Below are 11322 nucleotides of genomic sequence, written 5' to 3' on the forward strand. Positions count from 1 at the left end.
GGCAAGAATATCAGACAGTAGAGATCAGATTGGATAGTTGATACACAGACTGATTCTTGACAAGATTAAGAATCCTGAATACTTATAGGATCTTAAATATATTAGGGTTCGGGTAGGCCTCGATATACAGGTAGCTCAAAGGGGATTCGAGTACAGATCGACATCGAACGTCTAGGGTACTGTATACTTCGAATCCTGTGATAATTTATCCTCCCTTTTTATAGATAGTCGGCTTGACCATCGACAAAGGTATAAATTAGATCAAACAATTTAAATGTAATAGCGTCACCCTCGGTCAAAGACCTTAAAGCCTATCCTAATTGGGTATATTTGCGTGCAGATACAAACAAAGTAATATACTCTCTTTAATACCTTACGATAAAAGTTTCCCTCTTATAACTCTCTCTTTCCTTACTTCTCTTATCCTTATCTCTCCGATTATCCTTATCTCAATATCTTTTTATTATATCAATTACTGCTCTAGCTTCTACTACTACTCCTTTGGCTCCTACTGCTACTCCTTTGACTCTTGCTACTACTGGTCTCTCTAGTGGTACTAGAGGTACTATAAGTCGGGGAAGTTATCGGAAAGGTAAAAGTCGTGTTAGAGACAGAACTAGGAGTGGTAATAGAGATAGAGATAGAGGATCTAGCCCTAGGAGTATTATAAGTACTAATCTCAGTCCTTATTCTCTTTATAATCGAATCCCCTATCCTTCCTTTATATTCTATGTAAAGTATATTACAGAAGCAGCTCTTTGTACTCCTATGGATACTATTCCTTTAATTAAGTATAATTGGGATTGTGTGAATTCGATTACTTATACTCTCTATAAGGAGGAAAGTAAGACTTATTTCTAAGTATAATACCTTTCTGATTTGTATTCGATTTAATACTAATCTGCTTTAGCTACCCTATAGAATCTATAGTGATTTATATTAACTTTAGTTAATCTTTGTCTAGGCTTATAAAGTTAAAGCTGGTAGTACTACTATTATAGCTCCTAGAGGTACTATACCTATATAGGGTATAGTAAGTAAGGAAGTAACTGTGTTAAAATCTCTCTGTCTTCTAATATCGTTTTGTAAGATAATCTTAGTTTATTTTTCTGTATACAATCTGTACTTTAATACAAGGAATACTAATTAGGCTATAGCTGATTATATGGGGTTTATTGCTAAATATTAGAAGGAATTGAATACTAAGGCTAACTTATCTCTAGCTTATCCCCCTAGGTACCCTAGTAATCTTCTATAATTTTAGATTAGTAATACTAGTTATAACCTTTAGTAGAGTACTATTTAAGTCTTCTTCTTAGAGATTACTATAGGATATTAATATAATATGGCTTCGGATAGGGTTAGTTTAACTTCTGCTATTATAGCTGTAGTTACTAATATTGAAGTACTTACAGATTAATACTTACTTCTATAGTAGTCTCTTTTCTTTGTCTTGCCTATCCTTCCCTTTTGTAGCTAAGTGTTCTTGCTTAGTGGGAGTTAGATAGGGTGGTTTTCTCTTTCTTTTCTTTATTAATTTAGGTATAGTTCGAAGAAGTTCTAGTAACTTTTTATTATTATTAGGAAATAATTTTTCGGGTTTATTTCTTTCTAAATAAAGATATTACGTTCTTTATATTTTCTAGATACTCTGTAGATTCCTATTGATTATATTCTGAGGGCTATCTAGTCTATTTAATATAGTAATATAAAATTCCGTTAAATATTCTTTTATCTTGAATCTCTTCAATCTCCTATTCCTCTTTATCTTTAAGTTTAGATATTGGTATTAGTAAGTTGTCTTTATTTTAGCTATTCTATAGCTTAAGAAGAGAGATAGAGAAGATATTATATAATCTTAAGTACTTTTCTAGTAGTGTAATATAATATACCTATACGTTAATCTTTATAAGGATTTAGAAGGGTCTAATTTGTTAAGGAGATAGTTTCTTTTCTTTAGCTTTAAAGTAGATATTCTTTGTTAAAAGAGATATAAGGGTTCTAATATTAAAGTCTTTTGGTTTATGGTTTTTGTTGTATAACTTCTGTTGTATTTTCTGTACGATTTAAAGCTTTCTTAAAGTCTCTTCTTGGATATTTTGAAGATAAGTTATCTGTTCTTTGGTACTTAGGACTTTCTTCTTAAGTACTTTCTCTGGAGCTTAGATTTAGAAGTTAGGATTATATCTTAGTAGTATATAGAAGAGGGTTTTATTAGTGGATATATTAATAGTATTATTGTATATAAATTAAGCTATTTTAAGAAGTTAAGTCTAATTTGATTACTCTCTGTTAATGAAATATCTAAGGTAATCTTCTAGGACTTAGTTAAGTCTTTCTGTTTGGCTATTAGTTTGAGGGTAGAATACTGTAGAGAATTATAGTTTGATTTTTAAGTAGTAGTAGAGTTATAACTAGAATCTATTTGTAAAGATAGGGCCTTGATTGGATATAATTCCCTCTAGGTTTCTGTATTTAAGTTTAATTTAATTAAAGAAGAGTTTGGTAAGGTCTTCTATAGATATTACTATTGATATAGGGAGGAATCGAGAGAATTTCGTAAGTTAGTAGATAATTACTAGAATTATATTATATTTTTGTCCTTTGAAGATTATAATTAGTAGTCCTATTATAAAGTCTATACTTAGTTTTGTAAATAGTTAATAGGGAATTAGAAGGGGTTGAAGTTTGCTATAAGGTCGATATCTTAGAGCTTTAACTCCTTAGTATATTAGGTATGTTTTGATGTATTCTTGTATGTCCTTAGATAGGTATTCCTAGACTTCGGCACGACCCACGGGTACCCATGGGTACCCATACCCAACCCATCGATGGGTTAGGTTTTGGGTCCAAATCTCCGACCCATGATGGGTTATGGGTCGGAGCTCAAAACCCATAACCCATCATGGGTACCCATATGGGTACCCATATTGCTGTAAACAGGGCAAACTACGAAAAATCTCGTGATTGCATAATTAATGCAAATTTAGCTGTAATTTTAGGTATTCTAGTCACATGTAAAAGAACCTACATGATGATGATAATTGATTCAAATTAATTCTATTATTCAAATTCTAGTACTGCTCAAAATTATTGTCCTCTCTGTGTTTACGCTTCCTTGTAGACATCCGTAGCTGAGTCCCATTCTCTGGTAATAGAGGCTGCTGAGGATCTTGACCCTCAACACCAAGATCTATTAATTCAGTAGTAGAAGCTACAACAATATCCTCCTCCTCCTCCTCCTCCTCCTCCTCCTCCTCCTCATTATCACTAATCGAAACTATCTCAACATCCTGGAGATTCTCATCATTCTGTTCCTTTGACATCTCAATCTCATCCAACGTAAAATACTTCTCAAGCTGCTTCATCTCTGCCTCCTGGAGATCGAATCTTGATGCACACAGGAATAGCATGATTTCTTCAATAGTCTCAGACTTTAAACGGCCGCGTCGGTAATGGCAGACATCACGCGCGGTGTTAAAAAGCCGCTCAACACCAGCACCAGTTGCAGGGATTGAAAGAAAATCTCGAGCAAGCAATGCAGTTGCGGGAAACCGAGACTGGTTCTCACGCCAAAAATGAAGTGGTTCATCTTCGACTGGGTCTAGAAATAAATTAGTATAGAATATTAAAGATAAAGACTCTTTATGAAAGAGTTAAAGAACAAGACTGACCACTATCAAGATACTGAGCAGCCTCATCTCCAACAGGTTTTGCTATAGTCTTGCTCCCACTGAGCATCTTGTTGAGTTTTGATGTAGGTCTTGATGATGCCTGGGGTGTAGGTGAGGCTTGATCTCTGGCAAGACGTTGCTGATATGGAAGCAGTGCTGACTGGAATGATTTGCGATATGCAACACGCCACTGTTGCTCCCAGTCATCAGTTTGAAAGAACTGGAATTTGCTATCTGGTGCAACCATAGTACAAATCGCAAAGATATGTCCTTTCACACCATCTGTTTGCGAATAGTAGCCACCAAGCCTCTGTCGGCCAGCTTCAAGTGATTGGAGCATCTGCTTTTTCCATGGAATCCGCTTCTTCTTTAGCTGACCTATTGACTTCTCAAGATGCTCAAAGAGTGCATTGTAGAGCTTGAAAACCAGATGTGTAGTAACCTCCTTTGTCTTTGACAGCTCAGTAGTGTAGTCAAAGAAAGGCTCTGTAATACAGAGAAGATAATCAATCTGACGCCACTCCTCATTATTAAGCAACATCTCTTTACAATCATACTGCTCACAGAATGATATAAAGTAGCTGCGTAGTCGTTTGGCACGTCGAAGCATCAAAAAGGTTGAGTTCCATCGATTTCGGACATCTTGAATAGGCACTAGCCTAGGTTCTTTAGGCTGAAGCTGGAGAAAGGTCTCTCGCCGTTGAGGACTGGCATGGATGTAAATTGCAAGATAGCGGACCTTGTTCAATGTGCCTGAAATCTCATGTTTCTGTTGTTTTGCATTTGCCTTTGCTGCAGACGATTGCCGATCGGTCCATTTTGTCTCAGCGGCATCATTTTGGGGTACAGCTTTAAGACGATCAAGAAGCTGATTCAGACAGAGCTGGATGACATGGGCAAGACAAGGGATTCGGATAACAGTGGTCTCACTAGAGAGTGCTTGCTGAATTGTATCCACCAAAGTTTTGTTGTTTGTCGCATTGTCTGTTGTAATTCCAAAGACTCGATTTTGGATGTTGTGATGGGTCAAGGTCTCAAGGAGAACTGCGCTTAGATTTGCACCAGTATGTGAGCCATATAATGGCTTAAATCCAAGAAGAACCTCTTGATATACCCAGTTGGCATTAACAAAATAACCAGTGATTGCCATAAAAGCCTGGTTATAGGGAGAAGTCCAACAATCTAGTGCAATCGATATTTTTGACTCAGGAGGAAGGGTTTTGAGAGTAGAGCGTTGTTTATCTTGGATAATATCTCGTAATCGTCGCCGAATCGTTGTTGCAGAAGGTATCATCGGAGGAGAAGGTGCTAAGCGTGCAGATCGGATAAGGGTGTGGAAGGTTGGATGTTCAATAAGATGGAATGGTAGGCGATTTAAGGTGAGAAACTGCAATAGCTGTGTCTCCCATGTAGTTTGTGAGAATGACTGAGTAGCTGTTTGGCCCTAAAATAGTTAATATAAGATAAATAATAGTAAATAGAGAACATACTTCTGATATTAGGAACTGAGAGATATCCTCTTTTCTGTTGGCCTTGACCTTTTGGCAAGCTGCTGTTTTGAGATGCTTTAACAGAGTTGATGTACCATATAGACTTCTGCCATTTGGTAAAATTGATGCAGGATGCTCTAAGATCCGGGCACAGTTTTTACACATAACCTTTGGTGCCCCATCTTTACAAGCGGCAACCTGATCAAAGTGACTCCAGATATCTGAATTGCGATTTGTATCCCATTTGAGATTGCTTTTCTGTCCAAAGTCTGTCTGGAGCCACCAATCAACCCAATCTGTGTGAGTCATGCTGTTGTAAAGTACAAATGCCTTTCTCCGATCGGGGCCAACACGAGTAAATAAGTCAGGGGGAGGAAGATTGCTCGGTCGGAGAAAATCAGGCTCACTACCTTCAATTGGACAAGAACCAAGAATACTGTTTGTCGGCGTAATAAGAGGATTTGAAGGAGTAAAATCAGTTAACTGACCTGTGTCCCCCTCATAAAGAGAGGGCAGAAAGTCAGACTCCTGGCTTTGGCCTTGGGACATATTGACACCAACTGAAAAATAGCTGTAGAGAAAGCGAGACATATTAGGAGAGAACATACCTTTAGCAAAGAGATTGACTGAACAGACAGATTCTTCTAAATCCAGCTGGAAAAGGGGATAAGTAAAAGCAATATAGGGAAATGATATTTTATTGGCTATGGGCACAGATCTGATCCACTGAAACCCATCACCAACCCATCAAGCCCATGTGATATATCGAAAGCCCATCAAAAACCCATCGGAAACCCATAATACCCATCAGAAACCCATTTAATACCCATTCCCAACCCATTTCCCACTTTTTGGGTCAAAAAAGATTTTGACCATGGGCAGTTTTTGGGCGAAAAACCATCCCACCTATAAGATAGACTCTTTGTCTCTAAAAGCTCTCTATTACCTGGGTATCTATAGTAAAAATGAATAAATAAATACTAGTAGACTTTATTCTCTATGAGTATTTATTAGTGCTCTAGATTTTGGTAGTTCTTGAAGTGAAAAGCATTTTTGATCCCTGTTATATTGGAGTATGTATTACCTTCCTAGAGATATATATCTCCATGTTCTTCCAAGGTTAAGCGTCAAAACAGCCAAAACATTACATACTACAAAAATAGAACCACTGCTACCTAAATTTAACAATTTGATCTGAAAAAAATAAATAATTTGATTCAAAGATTCTTCTGCTGATTTTAAAAAATGTATTTTGAGAAGAGACTGTAACTATACAGCCATGAAGTCATGAATATCAAAATTACAATGATCAGTCAGCTGAATTATCCATGCCAAGCCTCAAATTTATGCACAATATGGGTTTTTTGTACCCATATGGGTACCCATGAAAAACCCATGGGTACCCATCGGGATGGGTGCACCATTTTGAAAAAACCCATAACCCATCATGGGTTGGGTATGGGTCCAAAAGTTGGACCCATTTGGACCCATTGCCGAAGTCTAATCATAGCTAAATTATTTATAAAAGTATAGTAGTTCACTATTAGTACAAAACTATCTAGAGAGAAAAGTAAAGAAGAGCAGAGATTAATAAGTATAACCATATTAGCCTATAGAAGTCTATCACAATCCCTCTCTCTAACTATAAATAACTCAGTCAGTAACCCAAAGTTAGAACCAAACTAGGTTTAAAACAACACTACCACCCCTATAGATCAGAAGAATCTAGAGAAGACTATAGATAAGTCTAGCAAAGTTAATTATTCAGATCCGAGAGATAATAAAGAAATTTTCCCAAATCAGAACTATAATATAACCAAGTTTCTCCCAAATTAGGACTATAATATAATATATTACAAAGTTTTAAATCACTCTTAATTTATACCCCCTTAAATAGTATTTACTATAGCTAGACTTCGGCAATGGGTCCAAATGGGTCCAACTTTTGGACCCATACCCAACCCATGATGGGTTATGGGTTTTTTCAAAATGGTGCACCCATCCCGATGGGTACCCATGGGTTTTTCATGGGTACCCATATGGGTACAAAAAACCCATATTGTGCATAAATTTGAGGCTTGGCATGGATAATTCAGCTGACTGATCATTGTAATTTTGATATTCATGACTTCATGGCTGTATAGTTACAGTCTCTTCTCAAAATACATTTTTTAAAATCAGCAGAAGAATCTTTGAATCAAATTATTTATTTTTTTCAGATCAAATTGTTAAATTTAGGTAGCAGTGGTTCTATTTTTGTAGTATGTAATGTTTTGGCTGTTTTGACGCTTAACCTTGGAAGAACATGGAGATATATATCTCTAGGAAGGTAATACATACTCCAATATAACAGGGATCAAAAATGCTTTTCACTTCAAGAACTACCAAAATCTAGAGCACTAATAAATACTCATAGAGAATAAAGTCTACTAGTATTTATTTATTCATTTTTACTATAGATACCCAGGTAATAGAGAGCTTTTAGAGACAAAGAGTCTATCTTATAGGTGGGATGGTTTTTCGCCCAAAAACTGCCCATGGTCAAAATCTTTTTCGACCCAAAAAGTGGGAAATGGGTTGGGAATGGGTATTAAATGGGTTTCTGATGGGTATTATGGGTTTCCGATGGGTTTTTGATGGGCTTTCGATATATCACATGGGCTTGATGGGTTGGTGATGGGTTTCAGTGGATCAGATCTGTGCCCATAGCCAATAAAATATCATTTCCCTATATTGCTTTTACTTATCCCCTTTTCCAGCTGGATTTAGAAGAATCTGTCTGTTCAGTCAATCTCTTTGCTAAAGGTATGTTCTCTCCTAATATGTCTCGCTTTCTCTACAGCTATTTTTCAGTTGGTGTCAATATGTCCCAAGGCCAAAGCCAGGAGTCTGACTTTCTGCCCTCTCTTTATGAGGGGGACACAGGTCAGTTAACTGATTTTACTCCTTCAAATCCTCTTATTACGCCGACAAACAGTATTCTTGGTTCTTGTCCAATTGAAGGTAGTGAGCCTGATTTTCTCCGACCGAGCAATCTTCCTCCCCCTGACTTATTTACTCGTGTTGGCCCCGATCGGAGAAAGGCATTTGTACTTTACAACAGCATGACTCACACAGATTGGGTTGATTGGTGGCTCCAGACAGACTTTGGACAGAAAAGCAATCTCAAATGGGATACAAATCGCAATTCAGATATCTGGAGTCACTTTGATCAGGTTGCCGCTTGTAAAGATGGGGCACCAAAGGTTATGTGTAAAAACTGTGCCCGGATCTTAGAGCATCCTGCATCAATTTTACCAAATGGCAGAAGTCTATATGGTACATCAACTCTGTTAAAGCATCTCAAAACAGCAGCTTGCCAAAAGGTCAAGGCCAACAGAAAAGAGGATATCTCTCAGTTCCTAATATCAGAAGTATGTTCTCTATTTACTATTATTTATCTTATATTAACTATTTTAGGGCCAAACAGCTACTCAGTCATTCTCACAAACTACATGGGAGACACAGCTATTGCAGTTTCTCACCTTAAATCGCCTACCATTCCATCTTATTGAACATCCAACCTTCCACACCCTTATCCGATCTGCACGCTTAGCACCTTCTCCTCCGATGATACCTTCTGCAACAACGATTCGGCGACGATTACGAGATATTATCCAAGATAAACAACGCTCTACTCTCAAAACCCTTCCTCCTGAGTCAAAAATATCGATTGCACTAGATTGTTGGACTTCTCCCTATAACCAGGCTTTTATGGCAATCACTGGTTATTTTGTTAATGCCAACTGGGTATATCAAGAGGTTCTTCTTGGATTTAAGCCATTATATGGCTCACATACTGGTGCAAATCTAAGCGCAGTTCTCCTTGAGACCTTGACCCATCACAACATCCAAAATCGAGTCTTTGGAATTACAACAGACAATGCGACAAACAACAAAACTTTGGTGGATACAATTCAGCAAGCACTCTCTAGTGAGACCACTGTTATCCGAATCCCTTGTCTTGCCCATGTCATCCAGCTCTGTCTGAATCAGCTTCTTGATCGTCTTAAAGCTGTACCCCAAAATGATGCCGCTGAGACAAAATGGACCGATCGGCAATCGTCTGCAGCAAAGGCAAATGCAAAACAACAGAAACATGAGATTTCAGGCACATTGAACAAGGTCCGCTATCTTGCAATTTACATCCATGCCAGTCCTCAACGGCGAGAGACCTTTCTCCAGCTTCAGCCTAAAGAACCTAGGCTAGTGCCTATTCAAGATGTCCGAACTCGATGGAACTCAACCTTTTTGATGCTTCGACGTGCCAAACGACTACGCAGCTACTTTATATCATTCTGTGAGCAGTATGATTGTAAAGAGATGTTGCTTAATAATGAGGAGTGGCGTCAGATTGATTATCTTCTCTGTATTACAGAGCCTTTCTTTGACTACACTACTGAGCTGTCAAAGACAAAGGAGGTTACTACACATCTGGTTTTCAAGCTCTACAATGCACTCTTTGAGCATCTTGAGAAGTCAATAGGTCAGCTAAAGAAGAAGCGGATTCCATGGAAAAAGCAGATGCTCCAATCACTTGAAGCTGGCCGACAGAAGCTTGGTGGCTACTATTCGCAAACAGATGGTGTGAAAGGACATATCTTTGCGATTTGTACTATGGTTGCACCAGATAGCAAATTCCAGTTCTTTCAAACTGATGACTGGGAGCAACAGTGGCGTGTTGCATATCGCAAATCATTCCAGTCAGCACTGCTTCCATATCAGCAACGTCTTGCCAGAGATCAAGCCTCACCTACACCCCAGGCATCATCAAGACCTACATCAAAACTCAACAAGATGCTCAGTGGGAGCAAGACTATAGCAAAACCTGTTGGAGATGAGGCTGCTCAGTATCTTGATAGTGGTCAGTCTTGTTCTTTAACTCTTTCATAAAGAGTCTTTATCTTTAATATTCTATACTAATTTATTTCTAGACCCAGTCGAAGATGAACCACTTCATTTTTGGCGTGAGAACCAGTCTCGGTTTCCCGCAACTGCATTGCTTGCTCGAGATTTTCTTTCAATCCCTGCAACTGGTGCTGGTGTTGAGCGGCTTTTTAACACCGCGCGTGATGTCTGCCATTACCGACGCGGCCGTTTAAAGTCTGAGACTATTGAAGAAATCATGCTATTCCTGTGTGCATCAAGATTCGATCTCCAGGAGGCAGAGATGAAGCAGCTTGAGAAGTATTTTACGTTGGATGAGATTGAGATGTCAAAGGAACAGAATGATGAGAATCTCCAGGATGTTGAGATAGTTTCGATTAGTGATAATGAGGAGGAGGAGGAGGAGGAGGAGGAGGAGGAGGAGGAGGATATTGTTGTAGCTTCTACTACTGAATTAATAGATCTTGGTGTTGAGGGTCAAGATCCTCAGCAGCCTCTATTACCAGAGAATGGGACTCAGCTACGGATGTCTACAAGGAAGCGTAAACACAGAGAGGACAATAATTTTGAGCAGTACTAGAATTTGAATAATAGAATTAATTTGAATCAATTATCATCATCATGTAGGTTCTTTTACATGTGACTAGAATACCTAAAATTACAGCTAAATTTGCATTAATTATGCAATCACGAGATTTTTCGTAGTTTGCCCTGTTTACAGCAATATGGGTACCCATATGGGTACCCATGATGGGTTATGGGTTTTGAGCTCCGACCCATAACCCATCATGGGTCGGAGATTTGGACCCAAAACCTAACCCATCGATGGGTTGGGTATGGGTACCCATGGGTACCCGTGGGTCGTGCCGAAGTCTAGCTATGATTCTCTTACGAATTAGCTCTAATATCTTCTCTGTAGGTAGAGTTTTCTCTTCCTCTAGGGTATAAGATAATCTATCTGTAGGATTTGTCTTGTCTGAGTAGTAATATATTATAAAATTAAAAGGGATAAGGAAGAGATACTAATATACTTATTTTCTATTAATCTTCAGTTGATTTATAAAGAGTTTTAAATTATAGTAATTAGTTAGAACCTTAACCTAATACTAGCTTTCTTTAAGGTATTAACACTAATATTTGAATAAATAAATAATTATAAATAGTTCTTAATCCGGTATTATATAGTTTCGTTCTATAGGTAAGAACTTTTTAGACTAAAATATAATAGAGTA

The 11322-nt window shown here is 37.8% G+C and overlaps 2 protein-coding genes across 2 annotated transcripts; one reads left to right on the plus strand and one right to left on the minus strand.

Moving 5' to 3' along the window:
- Nucleotides 1–1241: 1241 nt before the first annotated feature.
- N7533_000196 (uncharacterized protein) lies at nucleotides 1242–5713 on the minus strand (the record flags this gene model as incomplete). The annotated part of the gene is made up of 4 exons (XM_057096846.1): nucleotides 1242–1252; nucleotides 3113–3604; nucleotides 3675–5118; nucleotides 5165–5713. The coding sequence occupies 4 exons, from the start codon at nucleotides 5711–5713 to the stop codon at nucleotides 1242–1244; spliced, it is 2496 nt and encodes an 831-aa protein (XP_056965339.1).
- Nucleotides 5714–8028: 2315 nt separating this feature from the next.
- Nucleotides 8029–10670, plus strand: N7533_000197 (uncharacterized protein; the record flags this gene model as incomplete). The annotated part of the gene is made up of 3 exons (XM_057096847.1): nucleotides 8029–8577; nucleotides 8624–10067; nucleotides 10138–10670. 3 exons carry the CDS (start codon nucleotides 8029–8031, stop codon nucleotides 10668–10670), a joined length of 2526 nt encoding a protein of 841 aa, XP_056965340.1.
- Nucleotides 10671–11322: the final 652 nt, after the last annotated feature.

Source organism: Penicillium manginii (genome assembly GCF_028828005.1).
Source record: "Penicillium manginii strain IBT 31320 chromosome Unknown utg000001l:1.0-3466041.0:1.0-3467806.0, whole genome shotgun sequence".
NCBI classification, from domain to species: domain Eukaryota; kingdom Fungi; phylum Ascomycota; class Eurotiomycetes; order Eurotiales; family Aspergillaceae; genus Penicillium; species Penicillium manginii.